The 24,377-nt window shown below is 56.0% G+C and overlaps 1 protein-coding gene across 5 annotated transcripts in view; it reads right to left on the reverse strand.

Moving 5' to 3' along the window:
- LOC104480979 (protocadherin gamma-A4-like) overlaps nt 1–24,377 on the reverse strand; it is a 60,060-nt gene that overhangs the window by 30,562 nt on the left and 5,121 nt on the right. The window contains exon 1 of one of the 5 annotated variants that reach the window (XM_086758628.1): nt 18,966–20,640. The exons of 1 other annotated variant lie outside the window; for it this stretch is intronic. In XM_086758628.1, coding sequence (XP_086614754.1) covers nt 18,966–20,384 — 1,419 coding nt within the window. In that variant the 5' untranslated portion in view covers nt 20,385–20,640. Of the gene's footprint in view, nt 1–7,737; nt 7,884–7,911; nt 7,955–12,329; nt 13,524–18,965; nt 20,641–24,377 lie in introns of those variants that run through there. 3 more of the 5 variants (XM_086758632.1, XM_086758634.1, XM_086758633.1) reach the window with 3 other exon arrangements.

The following is a 24,377-nucleotide window of genomic DNA, read 5'->3' on the forward strand; positions in this document are numbered from 1 at the left end:
GACTGCTCTCTATGGAGTAAACAAGACGGGAATTATCCCCATCGTCGGGGTCTGTGGCAGAAACAGTGCACAGCAGGGAGCCGGGTGGGTTGTTCTCCATGAGGAAGGCATCATAGGAGGGCTGCAAGAAGCGTGGGGAGTTGTCATTCACATCAGATATGTTGAGGAGCAGCGTGAGCGTTGTGGTGAGGGCAGGAGACCCATTGTCCTGGGCGATCAGCTTCACGACATATTGTGAGGTGGACTCTCTGTCCAGGCTGTCCCGGGTGACCAGGGAGAAGTGGTTCTGAAGGGACTTGATGATGAAAGGCACACCAGGGGAGATCTCCAAGCTTACATGTCCATTGGCTCCTGAGTCTCGGTCCCGTACATTGAAGAGCCCCACAACAGTCTCTGGTGGGGTGTCTTCTGGCACTGGGTTCAGCAGGGAGGTGAGCAGCACTTCCGGGGGGTTGTCGTTGGCATCTTCCACTTCCACCTGTAGCACACAGTGGCCTTCCATCTCAGGGACCCCACCGTCATGGGCTCGCACGTAGATCTCATAGAAAGGTGATTCCTCAAAGTCCAGGGCCCCACTCACCCGGACCTCGCCGCTGCGGGGATCCAAGGTAAAGAGCCTTCGGACCAAGTCAGAGGTGTGAACTCCGAAGGAGTACTGCGTCTCCCCATTGGGGCCCTCATCAGGGTCAGACGCATTGAGCCGGAGGAGCAGGGCCCCCACGGGCGTGTTTTCCGGGACCTGCACCTTGTATGTGGCACGGTCAAAGGTGGGCGCGTTGTCATTGACATCCAGGACCAGGATCGTTATCTGCGCCGTGCCTGAGCGGGCTGGGCTTCCCCCGTCCATGGCCGTCAGCACCAGCTGCAGTTCTGGCTGCTCTTCCCGGTCCAGGGCACGCTCCAGCACCAGCTCTGGGAAGAGTTTGCCATCCTGCTGCTGCTTGACGTCCAGGGAGAAGTGGGAGTTGGGGCTCAGCTGGTAGGAGCCCACGGCATTGGTGCCCACATCAGGGTCCTGCGCGCTCTCCAGGGGGAAGCGCGCAGCCACTGTGGCAGACTCAGCGATGCGCAGGGTGCGGTGAGCAGTGGGGAAGCTCGGGGAGTTGTCGTTCAGGTCCAGGATCTCCACTTCCAGGCGGAAGAGCTGCAGGGGGTTCTCTGTCACCACCTGCACCGACAGCACGCAGCTGGCAGCCGCTCCGCACAGACGCTCCCGGTCCAGCTGCTGGCTCACCACCAGCACTCCACTGTCCAGGTGCACCGCGAAGTGGCGCAGGCTCTCCTCTGAGCCTAAGCGCAGCCTGCGACCCGGCAGCTCCTCCACCTTCAAGCCCAGGTCTCGGGCCACGTTCCCCACCACGGTTCCCACCTCTGACTCCTCAACCACCGAGTAGCGGATCTGCCCGGAGACCCAGCCCCAGCCGCAGAGCGAAAACAAACTCAGTACTTGCCATTTCCAGGCGGGTCGCTGGAGGCTGATGGTCTCCATGTCCATGCGTGTCTGGTCCAGGACACAGCAGGCGCTGGGGAGCTGCGAAAAAATCCCTGGGTCTCTCTTCCACGGCTTGGAAAACAGCTCCTGGGCTCCGGCAGGCTGCAGCTCCGGCTGTCAGCCTCCGAGCAGAGGGGGTGGACTGGGGGAGGGGAACTGAATCACAGCCCCAGCGCGGAGGTGGAAGGGGGGGGGGGAGCAGATTTCCCCCCCCACCCCGCTTCAGATCAGCGCCCAATTGGCCGAGAGCTCCGTCCCCTCTCGGCCAGCAGTGGCTCTCCCCAAAGGTGCAGGAAGAGAGGGGCCCAAGCCGGCATCAGCGGGGCTGCCACCCCCGGCCTCCCCTCCACCAGCCTGAGTCACTTGCTCCGACAGCTCGCTTCCCGTTTGCAGGGAAACTGCACGTCCTGGCAGCCTGGAAGCTAGGTACAAGCCCTCCCTGTGCGCTTCCCCTTCCACAATGATGGCTTCACATCGCGCCCACAGACAAAGGGCAGCTGTCACGAACGCGGGCCAAAGGACTTTTCATGCCTGATGAAAAGGTGCTTGTTAGAGCCCCGAGGTGCCAGGGGCTCTTCTCCCACCCCTTTTCTCCCCCCTCAGCTAATGCTTTTGCTGCTGCCTGGACCCCAGGATTGCCTCTGTAAGTGAGGCATCACTGCCACCAGTACTACCATTAGCCAGGAGAGCTTGCACGGAGACAGGGATGCCCACCCCTGCCCAGCACCTCATGAATGTCAGAGACAGAAGGTTGGAAGGCAAAAATGGGTGATCCATTCAAAGCTGGAATGCCAGTTGCTCCCCATGCACACCCGGCTGGACGCCCTGTCCCCACCCTGAGACAAGGACGGGGTCAACCTTCACAGTACCCGAGTTGCTGCAAATACACGGAGCCAGACAACAAACTCACTATACCACCACCAGATCACAACAACAGGTTGGGAGGTCAGACTGGGAAGGAGGCCTGAACCTCCCACCTGGTAGACACACATACTGAAATTCTACAGCAGACACAGCTTTGCAATTGAGCAGAGGGCAAAAGCAGGGGTCTCAGCCTCCCCACAGGGACGCAGAGCAGTCATTTCCCCCCCTCCCTGTTGCAGAGGATGGTGGTGAGCTGGAGGGTGTTAGCTCGGTTTGCATCCCTACACAAGCTTTGCACAGTCATGCCCTGAAGTCCTGTCCTTGGTGCACTCGAGGCCACCGTGACCCCCCCCCCCACCTTAGGTGCACGCAGACTCTACAGGGCTGGGGTCCACAGTGGTGTGGAAGCCACCTCCTGCTGGGGACCCTACCTGTCTCCACCTCCTAGGCACCAAGGGGACCTGGGGGAATAGGCAAGAGAGGCTGGGGGCACCAGTGCCTGGCGGAGCGGATGGTGACAGGGACACCGCCCTTCTGGGCGAGGACAGAATCGGTGGAGGTGCTGCCATAGAAGGGCCTCCCACCCCTTTGCAGCACGCCCCTGCCCGTTCCAAGAGCCATGGAGCTGAACCATCCTGCTGCCAGTCAGAGAGAGACAGAGCAAGGCACGTCACAATTGGTGCAGAACACAGCCCGGGTCCCACCTGCTCCGGGGGAGGGGAGAAGGCATTCTTAAAGGGCTAACCCAGGAAAATGCCGGGCAAGTGTATTCCACAGCATCCAGAGACCCATACCTTCTTGGGCATACTCATTCCCGGAGGGCTTCAGACGGTGCCACCAGCGGGAAGCTATCACAGTAACCTTGACTCTGGGATGTGCCGTGCCTCATCCCAGGCAGGGGCCCAGACAGCACAGCTGATGACAGACATTGCTGCTGGCAACATGGGGTGCTGCACCCCCAGGAATGGGTTTGGTGCTCCAGCAGTACCTCAGCAGAAGCCCTCTGTGAAGCCTACATGATCTGCGAGAATCCACAGAGTGTTCTGAGGTGGCTCGGTCACCAAGGGGCTGGAGCAAGGGATGCACTTCACATGGGGGATCCTGCTGTTGCTGGGGGCTGCCCAAAGCCCAGGATGAGGATGGTGGCAAGGCAGGAAGGGTACAGGGCATCTAGGATGAAGAACAAGATGCCCCTGTTTCAGAGGGCCAAAGCTCACCCTGTGGAAAAGCTCTGACCCAGATGACCCAGGGAGCGGAGAGATCACTGGAGATCCTGCAGGGTAGGATCCCTTACAGTAGGACACACCACTTGCTACACATGGGGCTAGTATTATCCCCACTGCATCAGTCTGGGGTCTGGCTGTTACCCTGCAGAGCAACGAGGTATCAAAGCCTTTGCAGGCTTGACACAGTCCATGGCATTGGGCTGGATCTTCTGTCACCACTAAGACTGAAAATCCAAGGCCCAGTGCCAGCCCAGCTGGTTTCTCACTGTCAGTGCCTTTCCAGTGTAGTAGTGGGGAGTAGGAGAGAGCCATGGCTAGGGCTCGGGCTTACTGCCTGCCTGTTTTCACCTCCTCCCATCCCCACTCTCAAACCACTTACTGCCCCCACCCCCAGAGGCATCTTGCCAGGGACCTTTGGTAGACGGGACATCATTGTCCCCAGATGTAGCACAACCCACACAATGCAGGGAAACACTTGCTCCTGCAGCTGCTGCAGCCATTCCCACCTGCCACGGATCAGCAGTGATGAGTCTCAGCAGCGACGCAAGAGGAAAAAAAAAAAAAGGCATAAAATAATTCTGGGAGGTTTCTGCCTCTGCCTATGATTCGGCCACAGTGAGCAGGCGGCACACGTAGCCCCACACCCATGCACAGCTTCCGCTGCACCTCACTTCCTTCTGCTCCAAGGAGCCAGCCGCTCCTACTCACAGACTCCCGGGAAGGGACACATTGCTGGCACCAGGTGCCTTGGAAACCCGTCAGATTCCGCACCCCCCCACTCTGCCCTGCTGGATCTGCTACCCGGCCTCTGAGAATCGAAGCGTTCCTGTAATTGAAAGCTCTCAAATTAAGCTGCACAATTCCCACCAGGGAAGAAGCACAGAAGCTGGCTGCTGCGCGCAAATGCCTTCCTGGCTACAGCTTTTTCAGTCAGGACATTAGACATCACCCGGAGACAGCATACTACAAATGGTGCAGGGCTTGTCATAGGGTTGCTAAAGCAACACCTGAGTGGAGGACTCCCCATCCTGCATAGAGCCACAGTCCAGCTCAGTGGAGCACTGCAAGCATCTGGGGTAGCCTGCAATCCCACCCCACCCCCACCCTGAAGCGAACATCCACGGGAACAAAACTGAAACCATCAGGAGTCAAACAAGAAGTGTGACACAGACAGGAGGGACTGCTCTGTAGCCACAGCCTGTCAAATGGAGAACCAGCATCGTCCTTCAGCTTTGCATGCTACGCTGTGGGAAGTGATGCCCCGATTTGCCACTGGCAGCTGGTGGCTCCCAGCCCCATTTGCACCACCAACCCCCAGCCCACACCAGGCACAACGCAGAGCAGCTACATTCCCCTCCCAGTCCCTGATGCTGCAAGCACTCCCTTCGGCTCTCATTTTGCAAAGGGAAGGAAATACCATTAGCAGCAAACTTTCTGCCAAGGATTTGCAAGTGGTTGCAAGCTGACCTCAGCCTCCACCAGTTACTCACCCACAGTATACCCAAACCTGGATCGCAAAGACATCTGTTCTCTAACCTGAGCAAACTGACTCACGTGATCCTGCTCACTACAGTGCAAATATTGTTGACACTCAGGACGGCTCATTTGACTCCAAAGAAGACCTCTTCAGTTATAGCTAACCACTCTTTAGAGGCACGGCACAACTGGATATTCCTGCCAACCCCAATCTGCTACCATACGCGCGTGGCACAAATGAACCATGGCACTGCCCAGCACTGGGACATGCCAAGGAAGGAGCTACATTACCTCGGCAGATGTGGGGAGCCGGCTGGCGGTGCCCACGATTTGGTGGTACAGACCTGGCTCACCATTTCTCATGGTGTTCTGGCGGCTCCCAAGGGGGCTGGAAGTGAAGGGCTTTTTACTCAGGAGATCACTCTGGCGAGAGTCCGTGGTGAGATAGACCTGGTGGTAGAAGTTGGGTGGCGTGAAGCCACCCCGCACAGCATCAATGTGGTGGAAGGGCCCTGGTGTCCTGTACAGGGTGCTCCTGGAGCTGTTGAACAGCTCCTTTGACTGCCTCCACTTGTAGCACTTGAAGATGCCCACTGACAACATGGTGATGAAGAAAGCTGCTGACACCAAAATTACAGCCAGGATGAGATAGAAAGTCACATGCCTCTTGGGATCATTGGCAGGTGCCAAGTCAGTGAGGTCAGTGAGCACCTCCTTGACAATCTCAGCCACAGAGATGGAGACAGTGGCACTGGCAGACAGCATAGGCTCTCCATGGTCTTTCAGAAGGATGACTAAAGTGTGCTGGGGAGCATCATCCTCCCGGAGCTGGCGGGCCGTGAAGATCTCCCCACTGTGCAGCCCAACTGAGAAGAGGCTGGGATCAGTGGCCTGCAACAGGGTATAGGAGATCCAGGCATTATACCCTGCATCCATGTCCACCGCCACCACCTTGGTGACCATGTGCCCGGCAGGAGTGCCTGGTGCCACCACATCGGTGTATGTGGCGGTGGTGTTGGGGTGAGGGTAGAGCACGGTTGGGGCATTGTCATTGAGGTCAGTGACAAATACACTGACTGAGACATTAGTGGCCAGAGGCGGAGAGCCGCCATCCTGGACCTGCACCATCATGCTGAACTCCACCTGGTCCTCGTGATCCAGGGAGGTGAGCAAGTAGAGGGTGCCATTTTCCCGGTTGATGGAGAAGAGGTGGCCTACAGTGGAGTCACTTCGCAAGAGAGTATAGGAGAGATGGGCATTGCGCCCAAGGTCTGGGTCTGTGGCACTGACATTAAGGATGGGGATGCCGGGCATGTTGTTCTCCAGAACGTAAACATCATAGGAGTCCTGGGAGGACTTGGGCGCATTATCGTTGACATCTGACACCTGCACCAGGATCTGTTTTACCGCAGACAAGGGTGGTGAGCCTGAGTCCCTGGCTGTGATAGTGATGTTATACTCCGATGCCTTTTCCCGGTCCAGAGCTGCTTTTGTTTTCAACGTGTAGTAATTTTTGAGGGAGGAGCTGAGCATGAACGGGATCCCAGGGGAAATGAAGCAGTTCACCAGACCATTGTCATGGGAGTCCAAGTCCGTTACACTCAGCAGAGCTACGACCGTCCCTGGGGCTGCATCTTCAGGCACCGGGCTGTACACAGAAGTCACTGTCACCTCTGGAGCATTGTCATTCATATCCATGACTTCCACCAGCACTTTGCAATGAGCCACGCCAGGAACGGCACCCTTGTCTTTAGCCTGTAAGTAAATCTCGTACAGCTTTGTTTCCTCATAGTCCAGCTGTCCCTTGACCCTCAACTCCCCTGTGGCTGAGTCCAGAGCAAAGAGTTCTCGTACCTTGGCGGGTGTGTGGCTGCTGAAGGAATAGACGATGTCTCCGTTGGGCCCATCATCCAGGTCGTACGCACTGATCCTGGCCACCAGGGTACCACTGGGTGTGTTCTCCCTCACGCTGGCCTTGTACGTGGACTGGTTGAAGACCGGGGCATTATCGTTGGCGTCCACAACGTCAATGTGGATCTGCACGTGGGCCGACCGGGGCGGGCTGCCTCCATCCAACGCAGTCAAGACCAAGTGCAGCTCCCGTTGCTCCTCCCTGTCCAGCTCCTTCTCCAGCACCAGCTCCGCGTACTTGCTGCCATCCACCCTCGTCTGCACGTCGAGGGCAAAGTGCGGGTTGGCGCTGAGCTGGTAGGTCTGCAAAGAGTTAACCCCCACATCGGGATCTTGCGCGCTCTCTAGCGGGAAGCGCGCCCCGGCAGCCACCGACTCGCTGATTTCCAACCTCGCCTGGCTGCTGGGAAAAACCGGGTCGTTGTCATTGATGTCCTGGATCTCCACAGCGCCGCTGTACAGCTCCAGCGGGTTTTCCACCACGATCTCAAAGCTGAGGGAGCAGGGAGAGAGCGCGCCGCAGAGCTCCTCCCGGTCTATCCGCTCGCTCACCAGCAGCGCGCCGCTCCTCAGATCCACCCCGAAGTATTTCTTGTTGCCGCCGGACACCACCCGAAGCCGGCGCCCCGGCAGCCGCCCGAGATCCAGCGCCAGGTCGGCTACCACGTTCCCCACTGGGGAGCCTCTCCGCGCCTCCTCGGGAATCGCATAGCGAATGGCGGCGGAAACCCAGTCGGAAACGCCGAACAAAAGCAAGAGGCTCAATACCTGCCCCGTCGTCACCCCGCGGCTCCTTACAGCAACGCCGTTCATCGCACAGGACGGCCTCCCCCCACTCCTCCCCGCCCCGGCTAGAAATCCTCAACTCGCCCCGTCATGCCGCTGCCAGCGGCGGCCGGCGGGGAGATGGGCATCGCTTTGCGGGTTCCTCCGTGAACTCACTCTCAGGCTTCTCTCTGTGCTCCTCATCCCGGCTCCAAGCGGGGCCGGGCCGCCAGATCCATCCCCCCACCGCCCCCCACCCCGCCACATCCGCTCCTATCACTGGCCGACAGCGGCACACAGAGTCCCGGTCAATAACTGCACGGAGCGCAGGGCAGCCGGAGCCCCGCCGCGGGGCAGCCGCCCGCCAAGCACCGCTCCGGTCCGAAGGGGCTCAAGGCGGGTGATCCTGAAGGGAGAGCACAGCCCGGAGAGAAACCCAGCTCATCGGGACAACCGGAGCGACACCAAAACGGAGGGGAAGGGGGATGTTCCCCGGGAAAACCTCCTTGGAAAGAGGCAGCGGGAGAAAGAAAGGGGAGGTGGACCGGGCGGGAGGAGGGGTGGGGAGAGTCAGCCGGGGCAGGCAGGGCGCCGGGGAGAGGTAGCCTTGGCGAGAGAAGCCAGCTCCGAGTGTCCCTCGGGACCTTCAGGATGCTGGTCCTCCCACCCAAGTGCTTGGTCAGGTTCTTCCTGACATCCTGCGGCGTCGCGCCTCTGTGTGCCACCAAAGCAGTGTCGCCGGCAAAACGACACGGATTTCGTGCTGCTGAGTTATGAGCAGCTCCTCCGGCCGCAACGCTCAGTCACTCCCCTCGGAGTAGCTCCCACGAGCATCGCCCCTCCTGCTCCCCACCGCCATCACTCTCCCAGCAGACATCTTCCCAGACAAATCGTCGAAACCTCGGTTTAATATGCCCTCCTACTCCCACCGCTTCCCAGCTTGCTCCCCGGTACCTGTTTCCACCAGTCAGACGCAGGAAAATCACTGTCTGCGACGTGCTTCTTCACCGGGGGCTGGAGCGTTCTCGTTCCCGTGCAGCAACAGCCCGGTAGGTCACGGCACCGCGTAGATCACGGCACGGGCAGTGCCTGGGCTGCCTGCCTGCTTTTGGAGCTGTGGCTGTCAACAACAACTGGTGATACCTCGGTTTTCCGACGTTTCGAGCGCCCAGAAGGATAAAACTACCGGAATTTCGGCTTCCGTGGTCCGTCACCCACACAACTGCTCAGTTTTCACAGTGCAATGGGAAGAGGCCAAGGGAGCTTGAGAAGGGAGCGTCAGGAGCCCTGTCAAAACCCGTCTGTAGCCAAAAAAAACAGCGTCTGGGTGTCTTTCCTACAAGAGACCTACAAGGAAGAGAAGGCGTTGTCTGGGAAATGGAAATCGGCGCCCATGAGTTCATTCGCTTATCGCACGGCTCGGACAAGTTGCGGCTGGTTATCTGTTACCCCGCTGCTTGTCGTGGCTGAGCATGTTGTTGAAGGGCTGCAAATCACCCACACCAACGTGGGAGACACGAGACCCATCAAAGCGACAGGGACCTCACCCCACACTGTCCTGTGAACTGCCGCGAGCAATGGGGATCCAGCCAGAGACGCAGTATTTCTGTGCTGATATGAAGAATCACCAATATCAAACGGGTTGGGATAGTCTTTCCTCTCTACATGCTCGGCTATTTCCTTTCCTACCGAATAATCATTGCCGAAAAAGAAACCATATCTGTGATTCTTAACGTTCTTATCAGCAGTCCACAGAATGTGATAAAAGTTTAGGCTTCACACCGGAAAGATCCAACGTTAGTCACATGTTTGTATTTTAATAGAAATTAATTCTGGAGCAATTTAAAAACTGAGAAGGAAAACAACATGCTTTACCCGCCGCAGCTGTATCCCTCGGGTAAATACCAACAGTTACACCTCCCTGTCCATTTTGGAGCACTTCTGTAACAGACCGTGTCTGCAGGCTCCCAGCGCTGTGAGCAGATTTATTTTCTCACAGACTCTTACACAAGCAAATCTCAATTACCTTTCTTTCCTACTTATAATCTAAAAAGAAGAAAATCCACAGCTGCCTTCGAGATAAATCTTGAATCAGTCTTCAGCCACTTATTTTCTCTGAAATAAGCTCTGAATCTTTTTTTCTGGCCACTGCCCATTTCATGTCGTTCCTAAACTGTTTACTGAGCGATTTCTCTAACGTGCATATCACAGTTCTTAAGAAGTTTCTCTTCATATGAGTGCACATACGACCCGTATTCAGAGTACCTTGTCTGCTTAATCTCAGCAATAGTAGATGGTCAAGCAGCAGAGAGCTGAGTACAGCGGAGAGATCTCGGGAAAGGCACGGAAGACTGAACATTTCCATCTGCCATATTTCGACTGATCTGGAGACGTTACATCTCTTTCACTTTGATGGGAAGCCCAAATACTGATGGCGAAGCCTTGGAGCTCCTGAAAGCACCATTTGGAGGGAGAGGAGTGGAAATCTGCGATAGCTGAGGGGAAAGACACCTCTCCCCTGCACCAAGAATTCCTTCGGGGACGGGTTCAAGCCAAACCCCAGTCAGAGCCGCTCACTCTGGAGCTATTCACGGCTCCAGAGCAGCCTTTGGCAGCAACGGGCCAAATGCACTCTGCTCGGCTCCGGGCTCGGAGCTACAGTGAGGCACCAGCCCCGGCTCGCCAGATGGAGGGCAAATGTTAAGTCACGAGTGTACACAACATCTTCCTTTTGCGGAGTTCAGATTATGAAAAGGATCGAGATGGAAGGGAAAACAGAGGACTACAGAGTTGCTGCTCTCACTGAGTGAACAGGCTGGGGTGTGTCGTACATCTTTATCACAGGAAAGCGTTCAAGTCTGTCTGAGATAATAATTTAAGCAGTCACTAGATAAAGACGAACGGGTTGTCTCAGCTTCAGAATCCCCGACCCTTTTGTTACCCCTCCATCCCGTTTCCACACCACCACCCCGGCTCGGTGAAACTCGCAGCTGGAGCAGGACAAACAGACAGCAGTACTGACAATATAGCGTAGCTCCTCGGTCCTCAAGGGGCACAACCAACAATTCGCGGGTGAGGCTGGGCGGCTCAAAAGGAAGAGTCAAGATTACACACACCCCCCACACACAACACCACGCCTACAGACACACCCGAGCTACTGAGCAGTGCGCCGGGAGCCCATGTGGAGCTCTGGCAGCTGCCCACCTATCCCTGTTGGCAAAATAGGGGAAGAAAATTCACACAAGTCTGCAGAGAGGGACCCCGGGACAGAAGCTCACCTGTGTCGAGCTCCCTGGGCTAGGAGGGTCCCTCCCGGCGTGAGTGCCTGAGCCTGATTCTTCGGTCAGGAGACGGTCAGACAGCGCTGCCGCCCCTGGTCTCAGAAATGTGAAGTCCTTCTGGCCCGACTCGGAGGCTAAACACACCTCGTAGGAGTAGGGCAAAGGCAGCGTGCTGCTGCAGTAGTTGTACGGTGCTTTTGAGCCCAGGCTGGAATAGAGTTCCTTCTCAGAAGTCACAAAAATGGGAGGGCTCCTCGGTCGTCGGCATTTAAAGAACAATACCACAATGACTGTCAAAACGAATAACGAGGACACGATGGCGAGCGCTAGTACAAGAATGAGGTTTAAATCAGACGTCAGCTCGGACACAGCGTCTCTGTCGCTCAGCTCCGGCAGCGCCTCCTGCAAGCTCTCGGCCAGCACCACGTGCAGCGTGGCCGTGGCCGACAGCGCCGGCTGCCCGTGGTCCTTCACCACGGCCACCAGCCGCTGCTTCGCCGCGTCCCTCTCCGACACGGCCCGCGCCGTGCGCACCTCGCCGCTGTGCAGCCCGACGCGGAACAGCGCCGGCTCCGGCGCCTGCACCAGCTCGTACGACAGCCACGCGTTGCGCCCCGCGTCCGCGTCCACCGCCACCACCTTGGCCACCAGGTACCCGGGCTCCGCCGACCGCGGCACCACCTCGAACGGGGCCGGGGCTGCTGCCGACCCCGCGGTGTCCGCCGCCGCGCCTGCCGCCGGCCACAGCACCCGCGGCGCGTTGTCGTTGCGGTCCAGCACGAAGATGCGCACCGTCGCCGTCGAGCTCCGCGCCGGCGAGCCGCCGTCCTGCGCCCGCACGGCCACCGCGAACTCGCGGCACTGCTCGTAGTCGAACGAGCGCTGCGCGTACACCGCGCCGCTCTGCGCCTCCACTGACACGTACGGCGGCGCGCCCGCGCTGCCGCCCGCCAGCCAGTAGCTCACGCGCCCGTTGGCGCCCGCGTCCGCGTCCCGCGCGTGCACGTGCAGCACCGCCGCGCCCGCCGCGTTGTTCTCCGCCACGTAAGCGCTGTAGGCGGCCTCCTCGAACACCGGCGCGTTGTCGTTCACGTCCGACACCTCCAGCACCAGCGCCGTGCGGCTAGACAGCGACGGGATGCCCCGGTCCCTGGCCACCACCGTCACCCGCTGCTCGGCCGCCTGCTCCCGGTCCAGCGCACTCGCCGTCACCACCTTGTACGAGCCGCCCGACGACGCCACCATCGATAGTGCCGCCTCGCCCGACAGCTCGCACGACACCTCACCGTTCTCCCCGGAGTCCGGGTCGCTCACCCTCAGCAGGGCCACCACCGTGCCGACCGGCGCGTCCTCGGGCACCGGGCTCGACACCGACAGCACCCTGATTTCGGGTGCGTTGTCGTTCACGTCCAGCACCTCCACCTCCACCTTGCAGTGCGCCACCAGACCGCCCCCGTCCCTCGCCTCCACCAGCAGCGTGTAGCCTCGCGTGTCCTCGAAGTCCAGCGCCTCCAGCAGCGAGATGGTCCCGCTCTCCGCGTCCACCACGAACTTCTCAAGCACCTTGGCCGCGGTTTCCCCGAACCCGTAGGTGATGCGGGCGTTGCTGCCGGCGTCGGCGTCGGAGGCGGAGACGTTCAGCACCGTCGAGCCCGGCGGCGCGTCCTCGCGCAGGCTCGCGCGGTACCGCTCCTGCGCGAACACGGGTGGGTTGTCGTTGGCGTCGGTGACGTTGATGCAGAGCTGGGCGGTGCCGCTGCGGGCCGGTTCCCCGCCGTCCACCGCCGTCAGCACCAGCCGAAAGGAACTCTGCTTCTCCCGGTCCAGCGCCCGACGCAGCACCAGCTCCGCGACCTTGCTGCCGTCCTGGCTCTCCTTCACCTCTACCGCGAAGTGCCCGTTGGCCTCCAGATCGTAGCCCTGTAGAGAGTTACTGCCCACGTCCGCGTCTTCCGCCATGCCCAAGAAAAAGCGGGCGCCAGGAGAAGTCAACTCGTTGATCTCCAACTGGAAATGGTCTCGCAAGAACTGCGGTGCGTTGTCGTTGACGTCCTGGATGGCCACCTCGACGTGGAAAACGTTCAGAGGGTTCTGCACAAGCGCCTCCAAGATGACGGAGCAGGACGCTGCCTCGCCGCACATCTCCTCCCGGTCCAGCCTCTCGCTCACGTACAGGTTCCCGCTCTCCCCGCTCACGCCGAAGTATTGCTTCTCGCCGCTGAGCCGCAGCTTGCGCGCCGGCAGCTCCGCCGGGCTCAGCCCCAGGTCCCGCGCCAGCGGCCCCACCAGCGAGCCTCTGCCCAGCTCCTCGGGGATGGCGTAGCGGATGCGCTCCGCCGCCGCCCGGCAGCACAAGCCCAGCAGCAACGCGGCCAGCAGCACTCGCCGCCGCCTCTGCCTGCCCGCCATGCTCGGCAGCGCTCGCCGCGCTCCTCCCTTCCAGCCGCTCTCCGCAGAGAGCGCAGGGGCCGCCGGAGGGCAGCGAGCTCGGCGCGGGATCGGACGCCGCTGCTCTTCTCGCCGCTGCTGCCCGCGCCGCTGCCGCTCTGGCTGGCGCCGTGCGAGCGAGGAGCCTGCGGGGGCAGGACGCTGCAGCGGCTCCGGCTCCGGCTGCGGCTCCAGCGCCGCTCCGCGTCAGCCAACAGCGACACCCGGAGTCGCCGCGACGCCATCGCAGCCGCCTGATGGCCGGGCTGGCGGAGCCCGGGCCGTGGCCGCTGGGAAGGGACTGCTCCGGCTTCGGGGCTCCGTTTTTGCGGGAATCGGGCACCGCAGAAGGAATCGCTTCCTGCCACTTCAAAGGCCAACCGTGTGGCTCCGCTCAGCAGCGAGTAGGAAGAGACCTGCTGGAGAACGTGCTGCCGAGCAGCGGAGAAGCCCGCAGACCTCGTTCAGCACAGCGCAGCTCAGAACAGGTAGGTAACCAGCAGGGCAGCGGGTGGCTGGCGTATTCCAACAGCTCCTAGTGCTGCTGCGGGATTTCTTTGCTCTGATGTTTGGTTTCGGTTGAATGAGATCCAAGAAGCAGCAGCTACACAGTACTTCTGAGGAGAAACAGCTACACGGTACTTCCGAGGAGAAGGTCTTGGAGAAGCACCACTGCTGCCGTTTGCTTTCAGGAGATGCTTGTTTATATCCATGTCGTCTGCAAAGCAGATGAGAAGTGCCCATAGGACAGGAATGATCGCTCGGAACCCCACTTTGGCAGAAGAGACCACAAGGCTGGTGCGTGAACAAGGTCCTGTGTGGACAACAACGTCATTTTAAGAAAATAATTCCCAGTGCAGTATGACTCTGGATGTGCTCAGAGGCTGGTAATGAGCAAAGGAGAAAACAACCTCTCTAACCAGTAATGTCATTAAGAATGCATGCTACTCTGCTCCTCAGACGACGTTTGCATCGATTTTAAGCGTTTCTCGTTGAAAGAACAAGTGCTGCTACACGAGGGATAACGATAGAGAACGAGCTGTAAGTCGACACACAAGGCACAAAGGAATAACCCTTTTCACCAAGAGTAGCTCGACATTTCTTGAAGTGCCATGCCATCTGTAAGGCACCCCAGCAGAAACCACTGCAATACTCTCCACTTTCTAGCACTTCACCCACACTTTAAAGGCTTAAGAAGCTTGTGGAGTCTATAAGCACAGTCTGGGAACAGCCAGTTCTTCAGGTCCACTTCACCTTTGGAAGAGCACAGCAGTGGATCACCATGTATGCTCACAGATTTTAGAATTTAACACGTAGCAACGAGTACTTTTGCTCCTCTTCCACCCTCTTTCTCAATCTGGAGCTTGGAACTTCCTAACAGAGCAATTTCCCAGAAACAATAAGGAATTTACAGGAATGCCTGCGAGTGTGTGTGTAGTAATCCCATCCTTTAAGTAAAACTGCTCACTGGCTGGTAAGGAGCACAGAAAAAGAAGACAACCGTTGTAACAGATACTGCTCCTAAGAATACATAGTATTGTGTTCCTCACACATGGCTTTAAAGTATAATAAATAACAAACAAAATCAGATCAAGTGCTGCTACACGCGTGAGCAGGTAATTATGAGAAATAAGCAATAAGATCAGAGAAAAAGTACAAAGTATTTGAAGTTATACACGGGGCTATTAACATTTCATTTCAAGACAATCTCATCCTACTCAAGTACAATTGCTGTCAGAAAGATAGCTGATCTGCTAATAACGCAAACTGCCATTTGCTGAAACATTTGTTCTCCCTTCAGAAGAGCTAATAGTGCCAGGAAAAATGGTATTTATGTACGTCGGGGGACAAATAGATCTCTACTTTTAAGGACTATTGGACAAATGGACGCTCAGGTTTCGAACAAAAGAAAAAAATAAAAAAAAGAAGGAATGAGAAACCTGCAGAAGTTGAGGCACCATAGCTTAACAGTTCAGATGATGTCAACTGTACGAGGTACACGGTAGGTACTTTTATCTAGTTGATAAAAGGTATGCGGGAGGATCACACAGAAGTTTATAGAAGCAAAGATCACACAGACCTTTCTCCAAGGGATTTCCTTGGATAATAAGACAAGGAAAACGCACAGGACCACAACTATGGCACCCATATAACAACTTGGAGAAAGTCAATATTGGCACCTGCTTTTAGACGTTTCAAACAATACCACTGCGAAGTCTTCCACCTGCCCTGTCTCTGTGCACACAGAATGCTTCAAGCGTGCTCCAACGCAACATGGAAGGTAAATTCGCAGGCAGACATCATTGTTTCCCACACAACCTCTCCTCCGGAAGAACAAGGATCACAACACGGATCCACGCTTGGAGACTTCTCTGCTCATCACACTCATTTGAAGAAATGTAAAATGTTCTAAAGGCCATAAGCGATATGCAGCTCAGTTAAAGACTCAGTCGGCAGTATCAGCTCTAAGACATCATCACTCTTCTGCAGCACACGGACTATTTGGACGGTACATGACTCTGCAACCCTTAATGCCATGTTTACATTTACCCCCAATATCTACCATTCACAGAAAAAGCTGTATCCTGCATGACAGTGCACAAATTGAGTTTCTTCCTCACACATGCTTCAAATAACATGCCCCACACCCAGAAATTCCTGACAAAAATATCCTCCCATCTCCTACATTCACACCCATTTTACTACTCACGCAACATGAGTAGTTACTTCCTATCAGCCAGAGCCATTAATAACTCTCCTCAAACACTTCACACATTGCATCGTTGCCATTGATCTTCATCATTTGCGTGTAGACTCCACCCAAAGAAAAGATGCATAGGCAGCTGCTTCTTTACCACGGAGAGCGTATCACTTCTTACCACGTGTATTTGGCAATCAAGAGCACTTATCGTAGGAACATTTTAACATTGCAAAGCCTAACATTTCTTCCAGTAATATTTTAGCTAGGATAACGAGCAAGGCAAGACTGTAAAAAGTGGGGGAGCGGGGGGAGGGAAGGAAGGAACATAGTATACTCTTCAAGATTCAAGATGCAAGATGATGACAGACTAGATACATAATTCAGGTATTTAGGAGTAATTAATACCCTGCTAGGTCCTCCTAGGGCTCCCCTTTTGGCACACCATTATAACAACCTGTGAAGAGACACAGGAAGAACCTCAGAGGACTCTCAATAAAGACAAAGTAATGTGTTTCGAGCCAAACTTCTGTGGGAAGCTGAAACTCATATTACATCAAACCAAAGCTGGGCACTGAAGAAGGAAAGGAACAAACCATATATCTGCTCTAATTCAACAGCTCCTCGCACACAGCTCCCACAGTTCTTATCTCACACACTTCACAACTTGCATGGTGTTCCTTGACCCGGATGATCTGTAAGAACATCTTCTCAGAAGACCAGTTCCCTGCACCACTTCCCTGTAACATGTGCCACGATCATGCCGTGAGTGTATGGCAGGAGGACAGGTGCGTTTTGAGTTTTGAGGGTACAGAAATAACACACACATACATCCACCTCTTCTACTACATTAGCAGATTTACATCTACTTCCTGTGCCAGAGAAAAAAACACCACGCACCCTCACTTCTCCTGCCTTCCACACCAGGTAGAAGGCTGATGATACCTCCAGAAAAAGCCCTGTATGAGCAATACACACCAACACACAGAGTGTCTCTACAGGAAGCTATGCTCTGCCTCACCTGCATGCACGGAGGAAATGTTAGAATAAGAGAAGAAATTCAGACTGCCAAGACAGGAAAGCCAAGAAAACGCCTGTGAAAGTCAAACCAATGGAACTTAAGTGATCTTGAACATATTATCAGAGGCAACGGCCACCTTCAGGTGATTACAGCGAGAAAGGCGAGAAGTTCACACATGCAAAATGAAAGGCATCAAAACCTACTCTTTTTGACTTATAGTAGACATATAATTCAGGTATTGACCAGGTACACAGGTGCACAAGGATGGCAGCATGCAGAAATACAAAGACATTTCATTGCTCACCACCTCATCATGGAGAAAAAGAAAAGCTGAGAAGGGCAGAGTTCTACATGAGGGAATTAACGTTCCATTTCAAGACAATCTCATCCTATTAAAGTACAATTGCTGTCGGTAAGACATCTGATCCTGCTAATAACGCAAACTTCTGTTTGCTATTAATGCAACACATCCAGAAGAGCTACTAGTGGCATGGATAATGGAATTACATGTTAGGGAACAAAGCAGGACACGACCTGGCATGAGATAAGAACAGAAAGCCTCACTCAAACGAGCTTCCAGCCTGCTGTAGACTCACATCTTCTGCTTCCCACACCAACTGTAACGCTGAGCAAAAACAACACGTTCACCTCCCCGAACTCAGAGCCACCAGCGCACCACGCGTTGTGAAAGCAGCCTTGCCTCCTTGTAACCAAGCTTCCGCAAGCAGGACACAGCGCGGGGAAAGTGGAGGGAAGCAGCGCAGGGACGCGTGGGAGAGAAAGCCCGGCCAGAGGAACTCACCGGCGGAGGGGCGGGGTCGGCGCGGCGGGCGGCCGCAGGGTCCTCCCCGAGCAGCGGCGCGGGCTCGTCGGGCGGCGGGCGGGCCGGGAGCGTGTCGCAGCAGCTGTCGCCCGGCGAGCGGAGCTGGCTCTTGCGCGAGCCGGCGGTGAGCGACACCTCGTGCGAGTAGGAGTGCAGGAAGGCGCGGACGCCGTCGATGCCCACGAAGTGCGAGGCCGGGACGCCGCGCAAGGCGCCGCTGCCCGCCGCCAGCAGCTGCTCGCGGCGCCAGCGCCGCAGGCGCAGCGCCAGCAGCAGCAGCAGGAAGGCGAGGAAGAGGCAGGACACGGCCGCCACGGCCACCACCAGCCAGCGCGTCAGGCTGCCGGCCGGCTCGCCCGGCGCCGCCGCCGCCGCGCTGCCCAGCTCCGACAGCAGCTCGGCCACGCTCTCGGCCAGCACCACCGTCAGCGTGGCCGTGGCCGACAGCGCCGGCCGCCCGTGGTCCTTCACCACCACCACCAGGCTCTGCCGCGCCGCGTCGCGGGCCAGCGGGAAGCGCGCCGTGCGCACCTCGCCGCTGTGCAGCCCGACGCGGAACAGCCCCGGCTCCGTCGCCTTGGCCAGCTCGTACGACAGCCACGCGTTCTGCCCCGCGTCCGCGTCCACCGCCACCACCTTGGCCACCAGCGCCCCGGGCTCCGCCGACCGCGGCGCCAGCTCCACGCCCGCCCCCGGCGCCGCCGGCGGGTACAGCACCTGCGGCGCGTTGTCGTTCTCGTCCACGATCGACACCCGCACCGACACGTTGCTGCTCAGCGCCGGCGCGCCGCCGTCCTCCGCCCGCACCCACAGCCACACCTCGCGCACCTCCTCGTAGTCGAACGACCGCAGCGCGTACAGCGCGCCCGTCTCCGCCTGCACCGACACGTACGACGACAGCGGCGCGCCCCGCACACGCCCCTCCGACAAGCGGTACCGCACGCGCGCGTTCTGCCCCGAGTCCGCGTCCGCCGCGCGCACCGTCAGCACCAGCGCGCCCGCCGCGTTGTTCTCCGACAGCCGGGCGCTGTAGCTCGCCTCCGCGAACACCGGCGCGTTGTCGTTCACGTCCAGCACCCGCAGCCACAGCACCGCGCTGCTCCACAGCGCCGGCGACCCGCCGTCCGCCGCCCGCACCGTCACGTTGTACTCCGACACCTCCTCCCGGTCCAGCTCCCGCGCCGTCAACACGCGGTAGTAGTCCTCAAACGACTTCTCCAGGCGGAACGGCAGGCTCCCGACGATGTTGCACCGCACCTCAGCGTTAGCCCCCGAGTCGCGGTCCTGCACGTGCAGCAGGGCCACCACGGTCCCCGACGGGGCGTCCTCCGAGATCTCGCTCAGCGACGACCGCACTGAAATCACGGGCGCGTTGTCATTGACATCTGTCACGGTGACTACGACTTTCGTCCTGTCGAGCAGGCCACCGCCGTCTTCTGCCTGCACTTCCAGTTCGTACGAGTGGCCTTCCTCGAAGTCCAGGCTCCGCACCAGCGTGATCGCCCCCGTCTCAGCGTCCAGTTGGAAAATCTGCGAGGCTTTCTCTGAGATTTTCTTCATCGAGTATTTAACTTGACCGTTCATCCCTTCGTCGTCGTCCGTGGCCGTCACAGTGACGAGGTTCGAGCCCACGGGCACGTCCTCCGGCACACGCACACTGTACTCCGCCTGGCTGAACACGGGCGCGTTGTCGTTCGCGTCCAGCACCACCACGCGGATCCGCGCCGTGCCCGTACGCGCCGGCTCGCCGCCGTCGTTCGCCCTCAACACCAGCTCGTGAAACGCCGCTGCCTCCCGGTCCAGAGCCTTCGCCAGCACCAGTTCGGGACGCTGAGCCCCGGCGGGGCCCGCCTGCACGGCCAGCGAGAAGTGCTTGTCGCCGCTCAGCTCGTAGCTCCGCAGGGAATTCGGGCCTGAGTCTGGGTCGTCAGCCTCGGCTAGCGGAAACCGCAACCCCGGGGCTGTCGTCTCGCTTATTCTCAGTTGCGATTCTGCCTCTTGGAAGCTGGGGGCGTTGTCGTTAACGTCCGTGATTTCCACTTCGATTTTATAAACCTTCATTTCCCCCTCCACGATCACCTCACAGCGCAGCACGCATTGCTGCACGCTCTCGCACAGCTGCTCTCTGTCTATCCGCTCCGCCGTCACCAAATGTCCCGTCTTCCCGTGCAGAGAGAAATACTGCGTCCTGCCTTCGGAGACAACTTGAACGCCGCGGTCGCGGAGCGCCGGCAGCTGCAGCCCCAGGTCCTTGGCCACGTCGCCCACGAACGAGCCCTTGGGCAGCTCCTCGGGAACCGAGTAGCGCAGCTGCCCCCACGCCGCCTCCCACGCCGCCACCAGCACGCACCACAGCACGGCTCGCTCCCGCCGGCTCCAGCGCTTCCCCACCGAGCACATCGCCGCCGCGGCCTGCCGGCCCCGCACCCCCGTCGCCGCTGCCGCCGGTCCCTGAGCCTCGCCGCGCCACGGCTCCTTACCGCTCGCACACCACCCGCCCGCCGACACACACAGCGAGCGACCGAGACAGCCGGCCCGCAGCGGGCGGGGCTGCCTCCTCCGCTCCGGCCTTCCTCTCGCTCCTCCTCGGTCAACAGCGGCGCCCGCAGCCTCCTCCCGGCACTGCAGGCACCGAGCGCTGCCCAGCAGCAAATGCCCGCCACGAAATGTTCCTGTCGGAGCTTTCAATAAGGAATCACAAACAGAATGAAGTAAAAGCCATTGCAATCTTTTCACGTCAGACGTACCAAGGCTTTCCACCTTCCCAGCATTCCTTCCATGCAACGCTCTGACGTTTGTCCCAGCGTCACTTGTTCTTTAACAGGGAAGTAGTACACTGAGAAATATATCCCCCAAAGGGTAGTGTCTATAGGTCCATGCTAAGATAGCAGAATTACCTTTATTCTTTTGTTTCTGATTCACAGAACTTCCTTCTTCTGCATTTCCTTACTTGAGGGGCTCACAATGGGAAAGTTCAAAGCCACATCGAGTCTTTCATAGAACCAAAGAATGATTTGGTTTGGAAGGGACCTTTGAAGACCAGCCAGTCCAACCCCTCTACCACGGGCAGGGACATCTTTCAGTAGAACAAGTTGCTCAAACTCCTGTCCAACGTGACCTTGAGCACTTCCAATCATGGTGCATTTACAGCTTCTCTGGGCAAACTGTTCCATTCTCTCACCACCCTTATTGTGAAACATTTTTTCCATATGTCCAATGCAAACCTACCCTCTTTCACCTTCAAATCATTGCCCCTTCTCCTGTCACATTAAGTCCTCGTAAAAGGTCTCCCTCCATCTTTCTCATAAACCTCCTTTATCTATTCAAAAGCTGCAATAGGTTCTCTGCAGAGCCTTCTCCAGGCTGAAAAATTTCAACTCAGCCTTTCTCCACAACACTTTTTGTACTACTATTGTGGGCTCCAGCGCTGCATGCAGTACTCCGGACGGAGTCTAACAAAAGTTTTGTAGATGGGGGAGAATCACCTCCCTTGACCTTCTGCCCATGCTGCTTGTGATGTAGCCCAGGACATGATTGTCTTTCTGGCCTGCAAGCACACATTGCCAGCTCATGTCCCATATCTCACTCACCTCTACCCACAAGTCCTTCATCCCACAGTCCGCATTGATATTGAGGCTTGCTCCAACCCAGCTGCAGGACCTTGCACTTGGCCTTGTGGTTCACACAGGCCCACATCTTATGCTTGTCAATGTTACTCTCAAAGACATCCCTTCATCTACTGAATCAATGGCACCACTCAGCTGGTATCATCTGCAAACTTGCTGAGGGTGTGCTCAATTCCCCTCTCTCTCTTGTTGATGAAGATACTAAACAGTATTGGTTCCAGAATGGACACTTGAGGTATAGTATAAGTTAATGGTTTCCTGGTGGACATTGAGCCACACAGCAAGGGTCTTATCAAGCTAACAGCCAAACCATCTGCCAAACCCATCTCTCTCCAAATAATTTTCCAGCATGGACTGGGAAACACTCTGCACATGTTCTCCCACTGACTCCTAGTCACTTCATGGAATCCTTGGTGGAGCTGTGTTGCCACTTCGCATTTTCAGAACAGCACTAGAGATGAGTTTGCTTCATTACACTCCAGACAAGGGTGCTTCTGGAAGCACACATAGGTCTAGGAAAGCCTTCCTCTTTACAGCTTTAAACATCCAAGGTGTGCATGGGAACTGCCTTGCACTCCAAAAATTGGAACAGATGAAACCTTCCCCATTTGATCAGACACTCTGAGGTCGAGCTGTAGCTCATGACAACAAGCAAAGCAAGAGTTAGAAACACACAGAGATTAACAGATCAGATGGAAAAACATTTCTTAGGGCAACCTTATTAAGTAGAAGCAACTGAAATTGCATGGTATTCCATTAGGCTCACGGTTGTGTTCACTATGACAAGCAAGGAAATGCCCGCCTGTTCTTCTATAACCTCACAAACAGAGCTCACCCATTTCTCTGCAACTGTATGCAACTTGCAGATTTGCTTCTGACCTTCTCATAAGTGGCAAAAACATACAATCCAAGGATAATGCACTACGATCACACCAAGAAGGGAGGTACATTATTCTGCTCACCATCATTCTCAGAAGAAAGAGAAGGATTCTAAACCACATGAAATAGAAACAGCCAACCTAAAAGAGGAGTGGTCATTCAACAACGGTCATCAAACTAATGGCTTAGGGAGAATCTCCTCCCTTCTTTTATAACTTGCACTGTTCCACAGAGATGTGACTTCTACCCAGGCCACATTTACACCTATTCCCCATGAACAATAACAGAAAACAAAGATACCCTCACATCTCCTGACTTTCACACCCACTGTAGCATGAGCAAGAAGCATGAACACACAAGACATTGCTAAATGAAGCTATGCTGAGAATTTAATGTAAACCTATATACTGAGTAGACTATATAAAGGAAAAAGCAAACATAAATCAGACAAGCAAGGCAAGGAAACATTAGAAGAGAAAGTGGTATCAGAGAAACTCACTGGGAAGATGGCTCAGTCTTCACTGCAGGTGTGGAAATCCATCCCTTAAAGCACCCGCAAGTCCTGGAGGTCTCACATTGCAAGTGCAGCCCTAAAGCCTTACTCTGGAGTACACAGAAGGGGGCTTGATTTCAGGAAATAGTCATCAGCATTTGGCATTTTTTTCTAATACATCACCTACTCATCTCCCACAAATATCAAGCCGTAAGTTTAAATGACTTATCACGGGCGTCTTTCTCAAAGTAAGTCTTCTGAGAAATTACAACAGATGCTCTTTTAGCTTCTGCTTCATTTTCCTCACACATACAATTCTGTCTTAGGCAATTCAAGTAGTATTTGCTGCAAAACAACACTCAGGAAGAAGAGGAGGGCCATCTCCTGCCTCTTCCTCACCTTCCTCCAAAATTGAACCAGATCTGATCTTCCCCATTTGGCCAGACACCCTCAGGTCTAGCTGTAGTTCATGATAGCCAACAAGGCAAGAATTAGACACATACAGACATGAAAAGATCTGTTGTATTAACATTTCTTACACCAAACTTAGTGTTTCGTGTATAGGTTTAGCCCCACCCAGCAGCTAAAACACAACACAGTCAGTCACTCACGTCCCCCCCTTCACCACATTGCCCCTGCATGGGATGGGGAGGAGAATCAAGAAAGAAAGGCAAAAGTCTTAAGTTGAAATAAAAACAGTTGAAGAGAACAACAGAGGAAGATAAAACAGAGGTAGAAAACAAAACCAATAACAGAATATATGGAAGCATGTAACTTACAGTACAATTGCTCACAGTGGAGCCTCATGCCCATCTCCCTCCCAAGAAGTTAAGCCTGAGCCTCAGCACCGTTCCCTCTTTAGGCACTGAGCATGAGGCCACCTGGGATGGAATAGCCCTTGGGCAAAGTTGAGTAAACTATCGCAGCTCTTGGCTAATTAGCCAACTATCCCAGCTGTGTCCACAGCCACAAGTGCCACCAGCTCCATCTCCTCTCCCAGCTCAGCCAAAAATTAACTCTATCCTAGCCACAACTAGGATACTTACTGAGCAGAAGCAACTCACGTTTTATGCACAGTACTGCAACTGTGTGACTTCTGGAGCAATTATGACAAGCAAGTACACGAATATCTCTTCTTCTACTGCTCAGCCCCCAACACATCTCCTCCAAGTCTTCTCTCCAACCTTAAACAAGTTGCAGGTTTGCTTCTGACCCTCTTAATTGGCAAAAATATATAATGAGATGATGATGCACTATGATCGCACCAGGAAGGGTGGTAGATTAGCCTGCCCACCACCATTCTCGGAAGAAACAGAGGACTTTAAATAACACACATGTGCAATCACTGAGGTAAAACAGAAGCGGTCATCAAACTAATGAATTAGGTGGAATGTC

Source organism: Chlamydotis macqueenii, chromosome 14 (assembly GCF_036417535.1).
Source record: "Chlamydotis macqueenii isolate bChlMac1 chromosome 14, bChlMac1.mat, whole genome shotgun sequence".
Taxonomy (NCBI): domain Eukaryota; kingdom Metazoa; phylum Chordata; class Aves; order Otidiformes; family Otididae; genus Chlamydotis; species Chlamydotis macqueenii.